Below are 23,304 nucleotides of genomic sequence, written 5' to 3'. Positions count from 1 at the left end.
TTTCCATTTCCTTTTTCCAGTGTGAATGCTTGTTCCATGGCTCGCCAGCTTTATTCCGCTTTTTGGTCATGTGACATCCACCTTCGCCGCAAGGATCTCCTACCTGCCTGCCTAACGCAACGACAGTGGCGAGATGCGCATAAGAATTTCCGGCGTTACACCGGAAAAGTGTGTGGTTTTTCTGGCAGTGTGACTAGTACGTTGAAGAACTCTTTCCCATTTTTTTTTTTTTTATGTATATGCCCCTTTTGACATATTTATTGGCCTACATGTTGAGCCATTTATAGATGGGGGGGGGGGGGAATATTAAAAGTACTAAAGTAGAATCCAGCAGGTGACCTTCTGAACAGGTGGTACCTCTGCAGGACCAGGCCTTGGTACAACACGCCTGATGGCAGCTGCAGCGGCAACAGCAGCATGATGTAGAACGCCAGTGATGTGGTGAAGGGACTCGAAAATGTGACTTGGAAGCGCATGGAAAACGTTGAAGCAGCTTACTTCCATGCCAAACTTACCCACAGTCTAACCCTAGGAATCTCCAGAGGCCAGTGATGCCATCTCATATATGAACACTCCAGTGCCCCAAGTACTGCACATATACCAGCCCCACTTTGTATCTTTACTACGCACTCTCTGTTCATACCAACCCCTCCCCTCACCAAAGCCCATCTTTCTCCAAAAAAAAAAAAAAAAAAGAAGAAAAAAGAAAAGAAAAGAAAAAAGAAGAAGTCTGGATTGAAAATCAACCTCAAGAAAGAAGAATGGAAGCTCCTGTCTCCCCCTTCCCCATCCTTGAACAGAAAATTATAATACGTCATTGGTATTGGTATTAAAACAGCACTGCAGGAACAGGCAGCACTCACAGCAACAGGTCATGTTGAACAAGAGTAAAGAGCTGGATCAAAACTTTTCATCAGGCATACCCTGACTTGCCAGTGTACACAGCATATTCCATAAAATGTAAGTTGTGTGGTTTGGAGTATACCATTTCATGATGATATTTATCATTCATTAGTGTTTCACAAAATACAATACAGTGTTTCCCTTCCATTGAGGCCTGTGCTTTTTTTTTTTCATAGATTGATATTTCTTCTTATTGCAGAATATTAAAAAGCCTTCATTCCTCAATTCATATGAAATCCTCAAATTGGCAACATATTTCAAAGCGTCAAAGTTTATCTCTTTTCCTCTCTCTCATTTTGGCAAATTTTTGTGATTTTTTTTTTTCTGACTTCATTCAGATTTCAAAATTTAAGCAGTTCTATCTAAATCTTGTCTTCTGTAAGATAATAGTCTGTAAAGCGTAGCGAAGTCCTTACCAAGCCTGAAATGTGCTTTATAAAAACTAAACATTATTATTATCATTATATGTTATGAAATTCTGCACTGCCAATTGAATTGATGACAAGATGACAATTCCCCTGAAGCTTGATGGGACAATGGATACTGCACCTGTCTACTATTTCTCATAGCTCAGACAATAATGTCAGCTGAGATTTATAAGGGCGTTACGATAGTACAGCTGCACATCATCAGTGCCCTTTTGCCACTAATCTCATGATGTTACGATATACAACCCCTCATTCTCACGATCAGTAACACCATTTTGCTTCTCATCCACGGAGATGCTCCGATCCGATCCCAGTCCTCACTTTCCATACAATCATCAGCAACCTTCTGCCTCTAAAAATGTGAGAATATTTTGATTTATAAAATAACGATCCCTGGAGGTCAGCTAATGATATAATCATGACAGGTTATTCATACCATCTGCCATTGGATGATCCGTGCCAATTCAAGACGGCATGGTAGTGGATGGGGTGGTGGTGGGGGGGGGGGGGAGGGGGGAAGAGAGCTGCAGCTGATGTCAAGGTCAGAGCTAATGAATATTATTAGTCGTCTTGCTGGACAAGCAGAATATTGTTCTGATGCTAAGACAAAAAGGCCGCCACTACATCTAGGCATTTGCTATTCTTCTCTTTTTTTTTCTTTTTTTTTTTCATTTTTGCTAAGTATTGCATATGTACATCGGGGCTGCACACTAATCCATTTTTATTACTGGTCTGACCTGTCTGTCAGACCAGTAGGTACCCAGTTTTTCCATTTTTTACTGGTCCATTCCTGAAAAAGTTACTGGTCCGACAGTGATTTTTACTGGTCAAGGACCGCATCTATATTTGCCCAGCAAGAAATAGAACAACCCTCAGTGAAAAAGAGAGAGAGAGAAAAAAAAATGTCACCCAAATTAAACTTCTAATGCAAATGCATGCAATTTACACAAAATCCTAACTAAATGATCTCAAAAATAACAAATCCACTTCTGAGTTTTTGCTTTGTACGTATATATCTAATGAATTATCTATTCATATTCTAAAAATTGTCGAATAATTGATAATGTACTAAAATCCATATTCATTGTAACATAATTATTATAAACAGCTGTAATGGGGACAGGAATTGATTCTGCTATCATATATCTCTCTGTGTTTTTATCTATCCATGAAGTTGTATCTCTAAATGTATTAACTACCTATCTATTATAAAACCTGCTTTGATTGCTTTACTCTTTCACAGAATCACAGACTTACATACATACATACATACACGCATATCAATTCATTTGATCATGACAAACACTTCGTCAAATGAGAAAGCAGACAAACCTCTGAGATAGGTTTATAGGCCTATACCTGGAAGATGTCTCTTCATTCCTATCCTACTGACTTCTCATACTGGTCTACAAATGTTGGAAACTTCAACTTTCAGTGTGCGATGTTGCAACATCCTGGTAGGTGCTTCAGCACAATTGTCTGCTGGATCAATCAAGGGCTACAAGGGAGCAAACATGAATGACCCTGCCCTCCTGGCCAAAACAATCGACAAAACAAACAAATAAACACACAGGCAGACATAAAAGAGCAAATCACACAGACAAAACAAAAGACAAAAAATCCTTATGCCCTTTAATTCTCAATGGACTTGCAGAAATTTCTTTCTCCCTGACCAATTAGAGTGAAAGTACTATTACCCTCTTTAACTGTCTTCCGGGGGGGGGGGGGGGGGGGGGGGGGGGGGGGGGGGGACACTCCCATCATAGACTGGTGTCTTGCAACCGTGACTGTCTCCTTGTCTAGCAGGCCCCCATGATATAAACCAAATTAGCTGGCCTTTTCTCTTCAAAAGTACCTGCAAAATCAACAAATGGCATGAAACAGCCATTAATGTGTATTTTCTGCCACCCCAATAACCCCAAATCCTTCCCTGCAGGTGCTGGCCTGCTGTCTACCATGTGCTTAGCTTGCCCCTCCCCTTTCCTCTTTCCTTTTCCTTGGGGGGGGGGGGAAGGGAGGACTAATACAAGTGGTATAGGAAACATCTGAGGAATGACCGTTTAAAGGATGTGATCCAAATGTTTAGGATATCACCCTACATACATTGCACAGAGCTATGCTCCAATCACATCAAAATGCCCAGGAGTTACCAACAAATCAACTATGAAGGTAGGTCAGGACGAATGTATTACATCAAAATTTTTGAACAGCACTTGAAAAAAAAAAAAATCCACCCATTCTACCCCTACACATAAACACACACACATAAAGGCTTGCACATATTTCAGTATTGTTCTCAAGTGCATGCTGTATATCACATTAATTTTTAACATTTAAACCTTTGAAGGTTTTCTTTCTTTTTAAGGAGTGGAGTGCTGGTAGAAGACTGATGAAGAAAAAGCCCCTCCCTCAAAAAATAATCCATTTTCCCTGGTTTTCTTCTTTTGTCTGCCAATCTGGAGCTTAGATAAAGCTGATGAGCTCACACTTGAACTTGAACCTTGCAGGCTCTCTTTATTGCTTTCCCAACACCATCGCATTTACCACCCAGTGTGTGTCAGCCACAAGACTGCTAGCACTAGCCACACAGAGAAAAAAGGAAATATAGACAGTCAGACAAGAGAAAGGGAGGGAGAAAAGGGGGAGGGGAGGTTGGGGACTGCGAGAGAAAGAAAAAGCATAGAGTGATAGAAAATTTTGACAACTGGATACTGTACGAGCTGAAATTTTCGCGGTGGTTTTATTTTCGCGAATTTCGCGAATCGCCTTTGAACCACGAAAATAAAAACACGCGAAAATAACAACGCGCAAATAACTAAGTTCAGTTAGACCCTCGCAACTGCAAAATTAACAACATGCGAAAATGTCCTCCAAGTAGCAATTCGCGAAAATATCTTTACGCGAAAATTTCAGCTCGTACAGTAATAGAAGACAGATACAAGCTATACATGTACTCATATTGTATAGGGCCTACAAGGGAAAAGGAGAAGAGAGAGGGAGAGACAAAGAGATGAATGGTGAAGTATGTATGTGTATATGTATGTTTAGGTATATATGTATGTACTGTTTGTATTATATGTTTCCATGTGTGCCTATGTGTGTATGAAGGATACACATGTTAAATGAAAACACGGATCATTATGGCATTAAAAACTATGAGAAATTGATTATGAAGCATGGAAAGGGAAGAAAGGGGTACAAGAGGCAAAGGGGTAGGCCTAATCAGGGAGGTGGGAAGAGTCTCTTCCCACCTCCCTGGCCTACTTGTTTACAAAGAAAGAAACAGAATAATTCAAGAAAAAGGGAAAAAGTTGCCCTATTTTCCAAGAATATCCTTGTTTCTAATTTACCATTATACATGAATATCTTTTTTTTTAAAGGCACCTAAAAGACATTCACTTCATATTCTAATCGACTTCATAAAAAGCATGAAATAAAATATAATAGGTTTCATATTAATTGGACCAATGAAAGGAGAGTTATGGAATTTTGAAGTTTGTTTGACGAGCACAGTCACACTGGCTGCAATAAGTGCAACTTAATATATAATGTCATCATTTCATTTAATTTGCAAATTACATATCTGTGTGTACAATATTCAGATAGATGTACATCATATGGTGTATGAAAGAGCTTATTTATAAGGACTTATTTTAAGAACACTAATGAATGAGTTAAATGCGAGCACACATGGTTAATTGAATGAGGCAGCGTTAATTTCTGCTGAGCATCTGCGGACCAACCTTGCCTGCACCCTCTGTCTGGAACACTGCTGAGCGAGTTTTGTCACCTCTCACTGCCCTTCCCCCCTCCCTTCTCCTTCCCCTTTCTCCCCCACTCCCCCCCCCCCCCCATCCCCTCCTATTAATTCTTTCTTCATCCAATCAACAGTCTTATATCGAGTCTCTTTCACACACAGACCTATGCACTGATGCACATTGCCTCAACAACAATTGAAGACATGGTAGAGGTGGAGAACATGGGTGGTCTGATTGAATTGAGCTTCATTCGCTACCCACTGGAGTACATTCGGAAACCACAAATAGTGCCAGTCAGCCACATGTCAGCAAGTAGTGCATCGAAGCGTACACTCACTGGTAACGGTCGATTCCACTTTAAGATTCTTTGGTTGTGTGTGTACGTACCCAGAGATCAGTAATAAAACTGTACATAATTTGCTATGGGGATTCTCGAACATTTCCGAGCCCAGCCAGCCTTCCTACTCCATGAAATCCTCATGCTACCAGGTCTTTAAAAGGATAGTACAATTTTGGTGGAGATGAGAATTGGGTTTTTAACTTTTTGCGAGATACCAAGAAAACACTTATGATAGAGTACAGAACATACCATTTTACGAGGAATTCAAAGTTTATTTGACGAAAATCGGATTTGGAATGATTAAAACATCAAAAAAAGTAAAACAAAGCGACCGTAATAAAGTGTGGGTCCCAAACTTTATTAGAATCGCTCTTTTTTGATATCTCAGCCATTTCAAAACCAATTTTCATCAAATAAATGTTGAATTCCTCATAGAATTACATGCTCTTTCACATTTTATAAGAGGTTTCTCATTATCTCAACAAAAAATGTCAGAAACCTGAAATTAGGTCTCAACCATAACTGTACAATCCCTTTAAAGATACTTTGCTTCTATGGACAAACATATTTGACTGATTGGTAGACTTCGCCTTGAACCAATCACCTTTGATCCATGCATGCCTACACGCACCAGCAAAATACAATAGAAGCCAAGGGGTATCTCTCACTCTTCTTCCTGTACTTCGCCCCTTTTAACCCCCCCCCCTTCTCCCCCTTCCCTACTTCCCTATATTCCAGTCTCACCCCAAGCTTCACTATCATCATTAATCTAGTTTAGATGAGTTTTGCAATCTCTAGATAAGCTATCATCACAGGGGGAGGGTTTTATTGCCACAGAGAGAGAGAGAGAGAAGGAAAAGGAGAGGGATGCGATGATTAATGGGTCATTGAAGGTACCAGGCAGCGTCCGACCTTGGACAGGCTGGCTGCATCTATGCTAATGACCCCGAAAGGCCTGGCCTGAGAGATGAACATCTGTGCTCCCTTTCCCTGGTATACCAGCCCTGGCCATTCACTGCAGCGTAAGCTGACTGCTCTGGCTATCTGTGTTATACCACATCAGTCCATGAACTAAGGACACCTCTCTGAACAAATCGTGTACCACTTTAATTAAATTACCATTTTATTGGACTTGGGCATTTTTTTCCCTTGTTCAAGCTACATCACTTTCATTTTGTTGATATGACATGTGAGATGACACAAAATGTAGAATATGGTATATAGCATGACATGATACTATCACATCATTTTCTTTTCCATCACATAACTTCAAAGACTGTGGTTACTACGGAATCACTTAATGCATTGCCATTTGTGTTGCCAATTTCACATTATAGTTTGTGAGGTAAATGTAAAGTCTACTGCTAAGGAGTACTGGTATGAATATCAATGACAAAGTTTCACCATAGATCATCGCACACTGTAACTACTCTAATTTCATGATATTCACATGGCGAGAGCTTTACTACACGCAATTCACCACTTGAAAATTCTTGTAAAGCATTACTCGTTCATAAAAAGCCACTGAAAGTCAAAATACCTCATTACATGTACTACACTTTACAGACAAATATCTCTAGGGAAAACTCAAAATGAAAATAGATAACACTTTGTACTCGTGTGCATCATAATATTTCACTTTCATATTTCAGTTATTGCATAGATACAAATTACATTTGAATTGAAGATCTTCAGACACTATATGTGACACGAAGCATACTAATTCCTAATCTGTTGGGCCCAATTCAATTTTGGGCACTGAAAAATGTAGCCCTGTGGCAGTACACAGGATTGCTATCTTCTACAGATGTTAAACAAGTCTTCTGTAAATATACTGCATCCAGATTTTTTTTTTTAATCTCATTGTGTTCATCCTTGCAGTTCCTGCCTCTTTTTAAATTGCCTATGCAAATTGACTATGATGCTAAATACTTGTAAGTTTATTTCATCTTTTCATCTCCACAAACTGAATAAAGAAAATCATGGATTTACATGAGCATTCAGGAAAATACCGCACATACTCTGGAAAACTTATCAAATTCATATGCAGTCAGACTTAATCAACTTCACGGTTAGGTATCCGAGAGATGGAAACAAAATGGGGGGGGGGGGGGGGTATTTAGGATGCAAACATCTTTTCCTCATTTGTGTGGCGCTCCGACAAAATGAGTCATAAGTCGCACGGGGAGTTTTCCCGTAATGAGCCGAAAATGAAGGGGAAGCACTATTCGGGTCAAAATTTTTTTAAGACGGATTTTGATTCCTTTATGTTTTATCTGTTTGTACAGAAAATTTCAGCGTGTGAAAATGAGTACAAGTGTCCCAAATCACCGTTTTTCTGAGACAATTTTTTTCGGTTACATTTTTTTCGAACGCTCGCCTTTGCGTTGCGTTTCGCACCTATTGTTCTTGCCAGATCGAGACTCCGCCTCCGTTGCTAGGGCGTATGCTAATGAGGCATTGCTCTTGACCCCTTTGAAGACAAAACAAAGCATGGTGCGCGCGGCGGCGTCGGCGGCCAAGCGGCGAGGGCTATAGAATTACGCAATAATAGTGAGCTGACCAAGGCTATTGATTGCATGACCAGCGAGTTTCGTTTGATACATGCCCTCCATTTCAATGAGTGGTGATTGACATGACGCACAAATCGCACTGAAAAAAAAAATAATTTCAACGAACGATCACGCAAAATTTATGATTATCTATGAATTAATAAAATGATCACATATCGAACTCGAAACCTTTTTATGCGTGTGTGTACTTTTACAACGGTTATTAATCGGCCTTATTAATGAATTTGTTCAAATAATCAAAACTTTCGTTCCCTGGTATGTGACTTGCTGTTTAAAGTTCATCTCTGGAGATATAGTAGGGCCTAAGTTGTCAATTATTCTCGTTTTTATAAAGTCGACAATTTGTGTGATAATTCGCCAAATGTATGTAATGCGTACTATTATTTAACTGGTTAATGAAACTTATTGCCTTATTTCTTATGATGGTTTGGGCCGTGACGGCATGGAGAGAAATCGGAAGACAAACATTATTAATGCCCAGATAGCTCGTGTTCCCTTTGGACGATATTCTGACTCTAGTCATCTGTGTATTTTTTAGAAGTAGGACCTATTTGAGAAAGGGACAGAAAGCTGTGTCGCTACTCAAAAGTGTGCTTCTTCATTTTGTTTTGTTTTTTAATCAAAATGTTTGTAATGATAGATGTTTGCCGTGTATTGCGTGTAGCTGACATGTGAGAGGTCAAGTCTGCAAAGAATTGGGTTGGCTAACAGCTTTGCCAAGTAGCAGCGCTAATTGCCCATTGAATTGCGTATTCTGAGGAATTTCGAATGAAAGAACTCGGACGGCAATGTTCACGCCTTGTATCCGAGTAAACCCCGCATCAACGAAGCCTTAAACAATGAAAGGTAAACTTCCTGCTATCAAGGGGTGGATAATCACGCAACCAGTATTCTTTCTTCGCCATTGATAGCAGAATCAGTGACGGAATGGAGCAACAGTGTTGGAGGATCGGCATTATGTCTGCTAATTTGTAAAGGAATTTTTCAGTCTCCTTTTGTGTTCAGAACCACAGTCAGTGACGCTAACTTACTCTATCTCCTACAAGCTATCGTTACCATCTTAAAACGTGAATTTTATGAAAGGCTAAACGTGATCACGGAATCAGTTCTTCCGCGTGACACATGCAGGCTTTTATAATAACATACCAAGCTTAAATCGTTTACCTGTATAGAAAGGGCGGGGATACACACTTATCGCAATCATCCAGATTTGAGAGTGATACACTCTACTACTTTTCTTCATCTTCCCCCCGACAAAGACCATGGTAATTCAAAACAAACAAACAAACAAACAAACAAACAAACAAACAAACAAACAGTTGATTTATATCAGAACGTAGAGATTTTTTGTGTTTCATGTATGTATAGGTCATCTCTTGATGTATAGTAGGCATTTGTTGTCGTTTTTACAGCGTTTCCTAATAAATGCCTATAGCGAAAACCCAACAAAACTTCTATCAAGGAGGGAAGGGAACTTAAATTTAAATATCACATAGTTTACAGAAATCAGACATGTAAATAAGGCAATACATCCGCACGGCCGATTGTAATCTCTTACTTTGATTATCAAACATGATCGCCTGCATTTACGTGCTTTTTTCTAATTTCCTGAACTTTGCCTGATTTTCTGTCTTTTTTTTTAACAATTGCTCGAAACATTTAAAAATCGTAACACAGTCTGCTATCCCACAACCTAATATTCCATTTGATTCGTCACTTATTGTTGGTCGGGTGACGCCAAATGTTGGAATCTCGAGCGATGACACACGGCATTTTGTTTGTTGGTTTTCGTCTCATCGCTCAAAAGAATTTTGACTACGATTACAAGACATAACTGATGGTTTACAGAAGTGATCATCAATTCAGTAAGGATTAGTTAAGTCATGAATTCACTTTACCCATCATGACTGTCTAAAATCGAACTACGACATTGTTTGGGTAACCGCGCCCTTTTATTCTCATAGTTCGAACTAATTCTTGACATAATCAAAACAAATAATTCTTTATTAAATTTCTCAAAATACTCAAAAGACGGCCTAAGTCACAACTTTCTACAAAGATTGCCTATACGGCAATCTTTACTAGCCTAAACAAGTTTTCTAGAGCTATCAGTTCCCTCTATGACAATGACTTCGATCGCGTTTTGAACTTGTATTGAACTACTTTCAAAAGAGCTATTACCTTTGTAGTTCGATTAATAAACCAGTCTTTGAATTCATAATCAACATTCGTAATCGTAACAATACAGTAACATAGAACTGCATGTCAATAAAAGTTGGAAAATGTAAATGCTATAATAGTAGAGCAAAGAAAAAAAAATGAGTAACGATTATCTTCATACATTGTAATTCCTAGTGATGTCGCTACGAAAATGACACATGGTTTGGTTCAAGCAAATAAAAGTAATAAGGAATGGGATATACTTCTAATGATAGTACCACGCCGTACAATGCATTTCACTGTATTTTGTAACATTTGATTACGTTTTTGTGCGCTTTACGTACGGAAAATAAAAGGCAGATTGGTGCTATTAACATGCTAACACGCAACGCATTCAAAATGTTTTTTTGAAATACACTGTATACAATATAATGTTTTAGTATACGGTTTGAAACTTTGAATTTGCGAGTCCTTTATGAAATTATAAGTAGGGTTATTACATTATCAAGCAAAAATTAAAGTATTTAGGGATTCGGATTTGCGCAGGAGACTAACAGTGCTATATATGGCGATCGTTCGCAACAGAGACAATCCTCTTCAATAGATATACAATGTAATTCTGTTTTCATGAATTGAAAGAGAAACGAAAAGAAGTCAACTTTTTAACTTCATTTAGCTTTCTCACCAATTGAACTTGATTTGATCTGCCATGCATGATATCGCTGTGTGCTCTATTAACTATATTAAATCATTTAATCGGCGTGCTTGTTTTTTATGCAGAATATCACAGGTAAGTTTAATTCATTGAAGTTCATAATGTTTGTACATAATTTCGTATGGCGTGTTCGTTGTTTTCTATTTTCATTTTTATAATATATCACGTGTCCATTATCTGATTCTGACCACGAAAAAATGGCGACTGTTTAAATGCGGAGCATGTACTGGAAAACTGTAATGTCTCCTGCCAGTGTAGACAAACTAATTTCTAGTCTATCCCCGCTTAAAATTGAAATGAAATTGAACAAAAAACAAAAAACAAAACGAAGTTCGACTTTCAGTAGATTTCAACCGTTTTGTATAGTGCCTGATTCATGTAATGGACACAATTCTTTAGCACATAAGCAAGCACACAACTTTCGTGAATAGATGTGTCTTAATGATTGCATCTCATGGAAGAAAACTCGTCTCCTTGCCTGAATTTTAGCTTCTTCCTGTTCAAGCTCGCGTGAAAGAAATAGTTGAACATCGATCGCAATCATTAAGAGAGGCACATCCTTAGAAATAAGCACAGGAGTACTGAGACACACTACGAAATAAAAACGGGCCTTTTATCGATATTGACAACGCATGACATTGTAATGCTTTTTTTTTTTCCTTGGGGGAGGGGGTAATACAATTGATTATTCTGAAGGTTCGTTAATCACACAATGAAATATGGTTTACTATTAGCTTAGGTTCGTTAACAAGAAAATTAAATGCGGTTCCTTTCCGGTAGTTCCTTTACCCGAAAGTAATCAAGCAATATTTTTTTTTTCTAATAAGGTTTGTGAATACAAAACGAAGTGAAGAAGGCCTAAGTATTAATTCCGAATATTTTTCAGTATTATTATTTATGATCCACTTCTCAAACGCAGAAAGATTGTAACTGCACATGTGATGTAAAAAACAAAAAATAATTCCGCTTAAGCTACAAGTTAATTGTTTTTTATATGCTATGCTATTAGAAAAGTGACTGAGAATCATTGTAAACCCAACGTGAAGCTGTCAAGCCTACATCAACCTTTGCTTCTGATACGTATAATTTTATTATGTGCAGCATTGGCAAGCGCGATAAGCGATAATTACTGTGCACGCAACGCCTATAAAGGAAATGTGCCTTTAATATGGTGGGAATTCATAATGTTACGGCTGTATACAGCTGCAGCAGAAAAGACGCGAAAGCAGTTTTTGATGCTCTGCGACATTACGACCATGTGCGTAATTTGAGGGTTTTAAGTACACGCAAAGAACACGATCTCAAAAGACGACTATCGTTAATCAACTTCATTGACTTTTTCTACCGATGCTGTCTTTTGAACCCCCGCTTAGAATAGGTTCTCAGGTTCTGTTTAATAGGTATTGGTACTTGCTAAACGCATCCTCTTTAGTTTCCATTGACAACAACATGGGAGGAGAATGGAAGCGATGAACGCCCTCGCTAAAAGACGCTTCTCGTAAGACGCATTGCGTGCCCGCCTACAATAGGTTCTCAGGTTCTATTTAGGTATTGGTACTTGCTAAACGCATCCTCTTTAGTTTCCATTGACAACAACATGGGAGGAGAATGGAAGCGATCAACGCCCTCGCTAAAAGACGCTTCTCGTAAGACGCATTGCGTGCCTTCTTTTCTTTCTACTGTTTCCTATTGTTTGTGAGTTAAAAACTTGCGGCAAACCACAACGCAGCCGACACACAACGCGTACCGACTCATTCATGCGGCGGCAGCGGCACGGACACAAACGCGCCGAAGTTTACATTCGGGCTGCCGTATTGGTCAGAATCGTTAATGATAGACCTGTCCTGCGATTGGTTGATTATCTTACATACCCAAGCTATCGCCTTATACGGTAGTGCGTGCGATGGAGCGTAAACGCCGTCGCTAAGCAGGACAATTGTATTGTTTCGTCCCGTGAAAGAAACAGGTTGTGGCCATGAACATAGCCTGAACTTTGAGAGCGATTTTCTCCGTTATTTAGAAAATCAACTGACATAACAAACGTGGTTAATATTCGTTTTTATGATCTATAGGGATGTCGAAATGAGTTGTATTACATATCAGTGTAAAGCTTAGAGTCTGTAGAATTCACTTATAGGCATAACTACGATTTCATTTTTTGCGACTTTTGACTCATTCCGACGGAGCGCCACACATTTAGGGGAAAGACAAGGCTAAGGTAAGCCTGCAAATTCCCAAACATTAATCACTGAAAAACACCCCTGAAGTGGCCCTTACCTTTTCTTGATGTTTGGCCTTGCTCTGCTGGGACAACTCATATGCCATCTGTTGCTGTTCGTGGAGGCTGAGTGGGCGTGACGGACCGTTGCTCATATGTCTGCTGCCCCCTGCCTTCACTCCAGTCCTTCCATCCTGCTGCTGCTGCTGCAATGCATTGTGGGATTGGGCCTGACCCTTGGCCGTCCCGCCGGACACGGTCAGCTGCTGCATGGCTCTCAGCTGGGCACCGTAGGCATCGTCCGACCATCCGTTGGCCAGGCCGGACCCCTGGCCAGAATTCACCTTCGCCGCGCCCATTGGTCCACTGATCTCAGAGCTATCTTTAGAGCTGGTATCCGTGGTAACGCTGTGAGTTCTATTCAGGGGCACGGCGCCCTGGCTGGATGCCCGCATGTGGTGACTTGTTTGCTCCAAACTCGCTCCGCTGCGCCCCTTCTCAACCAGTGCTTCCCCATCCACACGGCTTCCACCACCACCAACCCTGGAGTGGAGCCCGCCCCCGAGATGTCCATCTACCGCTATGGCTGAGGGGGCCGGGCCTTGACTCTGAGGCCGCACGTGGCCCATGCTGCCTGAGCGTGACCGTGACCCGCTTCGGCTCAGACTGCTAGTTAAGACAGGGTTGGTGCCGTACCCTCCTCCTCCTCCAACATGTGTTGACTGGGGCGGGCCCTGTAGCGGGTTAACCAGGCCAAAATGCTGCTCCACGTACTTCTGGGTCAGCAGGTTCTGATTCTGGACACTGGACGCTGAGTACTGGCGGGCAGCCTGTCGCTTTGCCAGCCTCTGCAGGGCTTCCTGAATGGCCTGCTGGCTACTTTCTGAGAAATGTCTGGCCGCTATGATAAGTAGAAACAAACAAACAAACAAAATGGTAAAATGATTTCTCTATGGATAGCTTAGCACTTTTGACATTAACTTTGTTACTCTGTGGCTGATCATCCTTTCAAAGTGTTATCTAGACTGCATTTGTTACTCTGCAGCTGACCACCATTTAGGGAAGTCAGTTGGGAAGTTGCAGTGGGAAGCTCTTTTAACCCAATGAGGACGGGCTGATTTGGCTCCAACACGCATTTCCAATAGACACCTGCCCGAGTATACTCAGGACTCATCCTGATTGGGTTAAATGCTACAAAACTTCAGCTAAGCTTCACAAATATCAAACAAAATCTGAACGACCTGTCATGCATCAAGCAGTGCTTGCAAGGCACAAATGTAACACATGCTTCCATACATCCCACACACTACATCCCAGCATAATACTATAGCAGACACTGTAACTCTGGAGTCTAATGCTAAACTATACACATCCATCAGAAGATATTACACATGTACACGGACCAAACATCTTACAGAGCACCCTCATCTCCCTAGTTGACAAATTCCGCAGCTGAGAATGAGAAGGGCATTAAGTTGTCTTGAACACTATGGCCCAAATTCATGAAGGGGGTACAATTAAAACCATGGTTTAAACCATGAACAATTTGTATGGAGTGCCAAGTGTCGCATGGCCTATTTCGTAACGAAATGACAATCAGTCATTTCGTTACGAAATGATCATTTCGTCGAAGAAATGACTGATTTCATAACAAAATAGGCCACGCAACACTTGGCACTCTATACAAATTGTCCATGGTTTAAACCATGGTTTCAATTGTACCACCTTTGTGAATTTGGGCCCTAGGGTTTAGTGGCAACTTAACCCCCATCCCATTCTCACCTAAAGAATTTGTGACCTGTTTCCACACAATATTTCCCTCTGCCTGCATTACTTGCTACCTTTTTACACTATGCCTGTCACTTACACCTCTTTTCTATTACACAAGGTTTCATTTCTATTCTTATTGTCATGAAAACTTCCATTTAAAAGGAAAAAAAAACAGAAGAAAACAGTCAGAGATAACATTAACCTCATCACACCCTCGTCCCTCCAAGTCATCACAGAAATCAAACATGCAGTTCCTGACACTGACACAGACTCTTACCCACAACACCCCTCAAAATTTTGCAGTGCTGCAATTTATCCATTTCTCCAAATTTAACACCCTCCAGAATACCAGGCATTTCTACGGGCATCTTATCCTATTTTTCCCCTCACTACACCCGGACAGAAACCAGACAGAGTCAACCTAAAAAAAAAAAAGAAAAAAAAAGAAAAAAAAATTCATATTAATAAAAAAAGAAGAAGAAGAAGAAAAAAATCCCCATGGATATAAGTGCACCAGGGAGCAGTCAAGTACTATTGTTGAGTTGACCTCGCTGGGGTCAAGAGACTAATAGGGGCAGAAAGCTAACAGATATCAATGTCTTTTGTGTCAGAATGTCACATTTCTCTTAATCCTATTCTCCTCCCATTCCTTCTCCTTCTGTGTAATAATCGTAATCGGGTCCTTGTATGCTGGGGTCTTGTATGCCCGAGTCTTGAGTTTCCTTATTGTGGGTTCATGTGGGCGGTCACAAGAGCACATTCTACAGTTCCACTTTTTCTTAAATCCTTAATTTTCTTTTACATGCTGGGAAATATTTGCTCTTTCACATTTCATAATATATTAGGAAAAATGTAATGAAATACTGTTCCTTGAATGAAGCAATATAGATTAGATTGCCTGGATATGAAATTGAACCACAAAGGGAAAAAAAAGTAGGATGTATTTATTCATTTGTTTATATTGCAGGGTTGGGGTGGTGGTAGAGATACAGGCGGGGGGGGGGGGGGGGGGGGGAGAAAACAGCCATATTTTGTTACAGATATTAAACACTGCTGCTTAACAGCAAGTCAGATATGTATCCTTGATGGCATTATTTAACAAGAAAGTGATTAATTTCCCCAGCCAATTGTATGGCAAGACCTTAAAGAAACAGAAAGTGTTGATTTCATCTGTGTGAACGTATGCCCTCTATGAATTACATTTTTCCCCCCATGGCTATCAGAGGCATGTCTCCTTGTTCTAAAATAGTTGGATAGGAACCTACATGCCATAACTCTGAAATACATATCCATGTCCATGCTCTAGAGTGATGGTAATTCTGGCAAAAGGTTATTTATGGATCTTAAATCAAGCACTTAGGGGCTATGGGAGATTGTTGAAATTACATACAATTGAATTCATTGCCAAATCCACTACTAGTAACTAAGTATATACCAATCAAGGTTGCATAAAGGCTACAAGCGATGAAAGAGTCAAGTGCTTATTGTGGAAGAACCTCTTGGTAATCTCATTTGCAACATGTTACCAAAAATGAAGCCTGATTTTATGATCCTGATATCATCAAAGTCCCAGGACTGTTAACTTCCAATGACATACAATTTGCTTCACTTTTACTTCAAAAATCTTCAAATACCAGGAAAAAAACAGAGAAAAAAAGTAAGCAAGCTGGTCACCAGATAAACAGTTTTGGCAAATTTGGCTTTGAATTTTGGATGCAGCCATGTCCACATGAAACAAAGGTTTTCAAACACAATAGCTCACTTCACACTACCAGTCACATGTGTCATTACAACAAAAAGGCTTTCTAGAATATCTGAACATTCTCAGACTTCAAAATTTGAACAAGAGATAGTCTACACATCAACTTTTTGATTTTTTAAGGAAGGTCAAAGTTTTGTCGGTTATTGCTATTACTCTCCCTACTGAATGCGGGGGAACGTAAATAAATCTAACCAAATGAGGGCACAAGAGAAATCAACTTTTAAGACTGGTTGGTTGATGCTCCGGAAGGTCTACTTCCACATTAGGACTGCTGTAATGTTTCTTATTTTTTTTGTTTTGTTTCTTTGTTCATTTTTGTCATACACCTTGTAACAAAAGCCTGTGAACCAGAAGTCCCCATTATCACAATAAAGAAAGAAGAAAGAAAAGAATAGAAGACAAAATTACTACACTACCCCTGGCAAAAACAGCCATACATTTATTTATGAGTGCTAATACTGATAATATCCTATCCTGATCATTCCTAACCTGCATAGCATATGATATATCACATATATATATATATATATATATTATTATTTTTTGAAGTACAGTACAGATTATGTACAATGAAGGCCAATGCATCCTTGGGGAAGAATTATCAGATGGAATTAAACTAGGTTGACATGAACTAAGATAAAGAAGGGGGAAAAAATCCTATCATCAAAGCAAGAGAATAAAAAAAAAATATATATGTGCTGTCTCGACGGGACATCAAACTTTAATCTGCAAACATTAAAACATGAAATATTCTTCATCAACTTTCTTTTACTGACAAATGTAAAAAAGAGACAGAGAGAACAATGTTTTCTTGCATGACATTTTGGCAAAATGAAAGTGGATTGTCATAGTTTATATTTATGATCTTGGGCAGCGATTCTGAGAGCTTGCAGACGTCATGTGATCGAAGGCAGACTCTGATTATGCTCCCCATGAGGGGCATTGACGTTGATTTAGTTGAGGTTCAACCACACTTTGAACAATGATGAATTGAAGCTAGTTGCCCTTCATTTCTTTTCACATCTTAACCACTAACCCCTCCACAAATGAAATAAATCAGAACCTTTCTTTCACCTTTGTTTCTTTTCTTTTCTTTTCGTTTCATCTTCCAGAATGTTTGTAATATCTTGTCAGTTTCATTTTATCTTTGCCGGGCATGGCTGTTGAGCTTCCACAAAAGGGTTGATATTACTTACTTAATTTGCTTTCACAACAGCAGAATTAATTCCATGGAAAAAAGTTCTTTACTTTCCCTTCTTTTTGTTTTAATTTATTTTCTGCTTTCAGAACTAGAAATATCACTTAAGGTGATTAATACCCCCGCCCCGTGACGACAGTCTTACCCAAGGAATGATCTTTCCTTGATCTTCTGCCATTTAAATGCCGTTACCATGGCAACGCAGCTTCCGACACGTCCGAAAAATATGTCTTGCACATCTTCCCACCAAGACTATTGTGTGTGCCACATTTCATAAGCTTTTGACAAAAACTGAGGAAGTAGTTCAATCCACAAGATCTTTCCTTGATCTTCCACCATTAATATGCCGTTACCATGGCAACGCAGCTTCCGACATGTCCAAAAAATATGTCTTGCACATCTTCCCACCAAGACCAATGTGTGTGCCACATTTCATGAGCTTCAGTCGAATACAGAGGAAGTAGTTCAATCCGCAAGATCTTTCCTTGATCTTCTGCCATTTATATGCCGTTACCATGGCAACGCAGCTTCCGACACGTCCGAAAAATATGTCTTCCACATCTTCCCACCAAGATCAAGGTGTGTGCCACATTTCATAAGCTTTGGTCAAAAAACTGAGGAAGTAGTTAAATCCTCAAGATCTTTCCTTGATCTTCTGCCATAAATATGCCGTTACCATGGCAACGTACTTTCGGGTACTGTCAAAAAATGCGTCTTGCACATCTACAACCAAAGGCACACATCTGTACCAAGTTTCATGGAAATTGGGCAAAAACTGAGGAAGTAGTTTGCAACACAAAATTTTCCATCATTTTGGCTCATAATATGTGAGCTGTTACCATGGCAACATAAATTTTGTCACTGTCAAGAAATGTGTCATGCTGACCTATATCCTAAGACAAACATTCAATATGAATTCCATGAGAATTGGAAGAACACTGATGAAGCAGTTTTGCCATGAAGCATTTTGCCCTATATTTTACCAATAACATGCCGTTACCATGGCAACGCACTTTTTGCCACTGCTGAAATATGTGTCTTGCACATTAACATATTCAGATGAACATCTGTACCTAATTTCATAAAAATTGATCAAAAACTGTGGGAGGAGTTCGCGACGCAAGATTTGTACCCATTTTTGCCCATAATATGCTGTTACCATGGCAACGTACTTTTGGGTACTGTCAAAAAATATGTCTTGCACATCTACAACCCAAGGCACACATCTGTGCCAAGTTTTATGGGAATCGGTTGAAAACTGAGGAAGTAGTTCGCGACGCAAGATTTGCAACGGACCGACCGCCCGACCGCCCGACCGACCGCCCGACCGCCCGACCGCCCGACCGTCCGCTGATTCCTATATACCCCCTTCAAACTTCGTTTGGCGGGGGTATAATAATGCAAACTGTGCATGTTACTTAACAAATCATCTAATGTACTGGTGCCACTTACAAGCTACAGTGCTGTTCAAACAGTATCAATGATTGACACAGCAAAACACAAGGAGATATACACTGTAAACTACCAGATAATTAAACTAAATCTTAAACTAAAATTCACACAGTTGAGACATCCTTCTTTTTCTTACATACACAGGTATACGTCACAGTTCTCCCCCTAATACTAGAGAACATCTCATTTGAGATGTCTGCTTCCCCCTCCCTGTCAATAATAAAAGACATGCTTGTCCTCTACGAAAACTTCCCAAGTTGTGGAACAACTCAGGCTCAAGATTTACTGATTTACAGTGTATACAAGAATCAGAGCTTGAGCTGTATGTTCAATATTTCAAATCGAAGCGTTCTCCCGTTTGGCAATGAGGATGAAGAAGTTGATACGGTAGTGCCACGCCACGGCCTTGGGAGTGACTGACTGTGATATCTTTACCAGCCACGTACTAGCTACTACCAGCCAGGTATCTGGTTCAAGACCCCCTCTGGATGCTGCGGAAAATGGAGGCAACGACCTCCGAGGAATGGAGATCGGCAAATGTGAACCAACGCCCTTGAATGAACAGTGTCTGCTATCTGTGATGGCTATCCAACACCCCCGCCCACTCCCGTGAAAAAAAGATGCTGGCGGCAGATTCCGACTTCCGAGGAAAAGGCGGGTGATGCATCATATTATAACCGCAAAGGTCAAGATGGTCCGGTCTAATGGAGGCTGCTTTCCAACTTCATCCTACTTATTGCTCAAGGACATTGAATACAAGAAGGGGGCAATTTTCTTCCAAAAGATCTGCGAGCTCAAATGGAAAACTGGAGAAAACTGTGGGACCAGAGTGTCTCCAATAAGAGAAAAGAACAAGAAGGGGAGAAAGACAAAAAACATACAAACAAACAACACATGACACAACAGCTTCATTCCGAGGTATTTGAAGCTCATGGCAGAGTGGAAATAACAGACACATAAATGGAATGTCACAGAAAAATTTGGGAAATGTCATAGCCATATCAGCCATTGCTTTGATATCTGGACCCTCTAGGATCTCAAAATGGAATGAAAACGACCGACTGGGGAATGTTTCTGCTATATATACAGTTTATTCCCAGGTAAGTTTCAGAGCTACTATGCCTCAAACTGATGCTGGCAAGGGGGGGGGGGGGAGGGCAGGAAAGGAGCTAAGGAAAGGAAAAGAACATATTCCTGGAGGAGCGATAGCCGAAATTGTCCGGAAGTATACATGTCTGGTCTGTCTTTAAAGGAATGTGTGCCCTCTCCAGAGTGGGACATTTGGGAATATTGGATGAAACCAATGCTTTCAAGTATTTTAGCCCTTAGTACACTGTAGTTCTCATTGTTAGTCCATTCTTTCTTTCATCTTTTTTTTTTTTTTTTTTGGGGTGGGGGGGGGGGTTGGGCGTTAAGGATGGGGGTTACAGAGGTGGTGGGTGGAAGAAGCTGAGATGTCAAAATCCTGATTCCTGTGTGATTTTAACAATGCTAATAACACTATGGAGTGAAATAATGGACTGGACCCAAATATAAATTGAAATCCCTGTGCGAAGAAGAAAATAAAAAAACAAACCCCAAAACAAAAATCTGACCCATAAATTGGGTGTGAAAACCTGCAAAGGAAGTTCAAGCTTTTCTGGTAAAAACATTAGCACTAGCTTTGGTACGGCAAAGAAGGAAATTACAATTGACAGCAATGCAGTCTTTCCTATGTATAGGAGAATAAAAATTATACCCTAAGATGTCCGACCAACACACTGTTATAGAAAGACCCACACATAAACATTAACACACATACACACACACACACACACACATGCACACACACACAAAAAAAAAATATGTATATGACTAATTTATAAGTATCCATATTCTTCCATATCAAATTTGAAATCAGTTTTTCAGTCACCACAATTTTTATTCCTCTCCAGTCTAATCATAACAGAACATCAGATGGTTGTTACCATTCCATCTAAGCCCATAGTAATACCACCAATGACAAATAGTCCTAAAGCTCTGACAGCTCCACCTCTGGCATCACAACAATAATGTTAGGCAGAAGCACTGAGATCATGCGATTCGATTGGCCAAATTGGTAGAGAGCTTTTTGTCATATCCCACAACCTGCATGATGCATTTTTAAAGGTCTGAATGAAAAGTACTGCGTAAGTTTCTTCTGATACCATGAAAGTATCTTTTAAAATCTTTGTATTTCTCACGACCCAGTGAACGGATGCCAAGAACTGAGCAAGCTTGCAGAAAGAACTCCCCAACCTACCCCTCACAAATGAGGACACCACTGCCAGTTATCTCAACTCATCTTTCTACACATAACTCATGGCAACATTTACAGACGCTGACATCACTGAATTTAGGATTCCAATGACTCACACACACATGTACACAAACACACACACACACACACACATACCTAGACATAAACAAAAAGACACAGACACACCCACACAAACACATAATTACAACCACACATATAGGCACATGAAAAAAAAAAACCACAGTTACACACACACAAACACACACACACAGGCACACCTAAAAACACACTTTCACACATACACACATATATACAAATTAACGTACTTGCACACCCACTCACACACACACACACACACATACACACCACTTTTTTCCGCTTCCTCTGATGACTGAGGCGAGTTGGGCATGCATTCCTCATCCCATCTGCTAAAATTATCACTATTTTTTTTTTTCCCCTACAAAGTGGGAACACTGCTGGTTTGATTGGTGTTATGCCTTATTGGTACTGGCGGACCGAATTAGAAGTTAATGTTCCCCCTCTTCCGATTCCTTCCAGCCCCCTCACAGACACACATCTGTGGGTGCAGGGGGCATGAGAACAGAAGTAATTGTGGAATTGAATAATAAAAAGTGACCAACAACACTAGGGGAACTACATAATGTCTATATATCTATCTATCCATCAATCCATCTACCTACCTATCTATCTATCTATCTATCCATCAATCCATCTACCTATCTATCTATCTATCTATCTATCTATCTATCTATCCATCAATCCATCTACCTATCTATCTATCTATATATACCTCTATCTATCAACATGTATCTATGTACCTGCTGTATACATTGTATAAATAAATTAATCTGCAAATTGACTCTTACTGATACAGAAAAAAAAAGAGTTGAAAAGAAGAATAAAGTAAGAAAAACTGATATTGAAGGAAACAGAAAAAGAAAACAGGATAGTAGAAATCGCTGGACAGAAAGATGGATGTAAGAATATTACATAATTGTACTGTAAATGTGGATAATTTTCATGCTTGGCCGGGTAAGCTGAACTTCATGTGTTTTTAATTCTGCCAAATCAGGACCTTCATTACTGGAAGATTACTGGAAGACATGGCATGCAAAAATATTTGCGTGCTTTTATTTTCGCGCTAGTTTCTGGTTGCAGGAAATGCACAAAAATGGCCACACTGTGAAAATTTTTACTTTTACAATATATACACAAATTTTATAAGGGCTCGACATTAGTGGTGGCCCGGTGGCCAAGGGCCACTAAAAATTTATTTTATCGGGCCATGAAATTTCCCAAAAGGTTATCCATTGGCTGCCCAATTGGGCAGCTAAAATTCAAAATAAAATTATATATTTTATTTTATTTTGGGTCACTAGAGTTCTTCTTTGGGCCGCCAAAATTCCAAATTCAAAGATTCTTGTGGCCCAAAATGGGCCACTAGAGAAAATCGATAGTGTTGAGCCCTGTATTTGAAATGACAGAGAGACAGAAAGAGTGACAGAAGATAGGTACACCTCCAAGCAGACAAAGAAACAAATACACTGTAGATACACAGGAAAAGAGACAAACAGATCCACAGACAGATATATATTTTTAGGAGATGAAGGAAAAGATCTGGTCCTTTGTCTTCTCTATCATAAGGCTACGACGACTGTAAAATGTCCCAAGTCAACGCAGATAGGTCTGAAGTCCTTCTCTTGCCCCAGTGATCTCGTCTGAGCTTCC

General features: G+C 39.8%; 1 protein-coding gene across 1 annotated transcript in view; it reads right to left on the bottom strand.

The window, feature by feature from the left end:
- Positions 1–23,304, bottom strand: part of LOC140236690 (tubulin polyglutamylase TTLL5-like) — a 119,510-nt gene that overhangs the window by 38,412 nt on the left and 57,794 nt on the right. The window contains exon 29 of the mRNA XM_072316648.1: positions 13,155–13,996. Within this exon, the coding sequence (XP_072172749.1) occupies positions 13,155–13,996 (842 nt within the window). The remainder of the gene's footprint in view (positions 1–13,154; positions 13,997–23,304) is intronic.

This window comes from Diadema setosum, chromosome 1 (assembly GCF_964275005.1).
Source record: "Diadema setosum chromosome 1, eeDiaSeto1, whole genome shotgun sequence".
In the NCBI taxonomy this organism is placed as follows: Eukaryota; Metazoa; Echinodermata; class Echinoidea; order Diadematoida; family Diadematidae; genus Diadema; species Diadema setosum.
The sequence above is the reverse complement of the archived record's forward strand: the minus strand, read 5'-3'. Positions and strand labels throughout refer to the sequence as shown.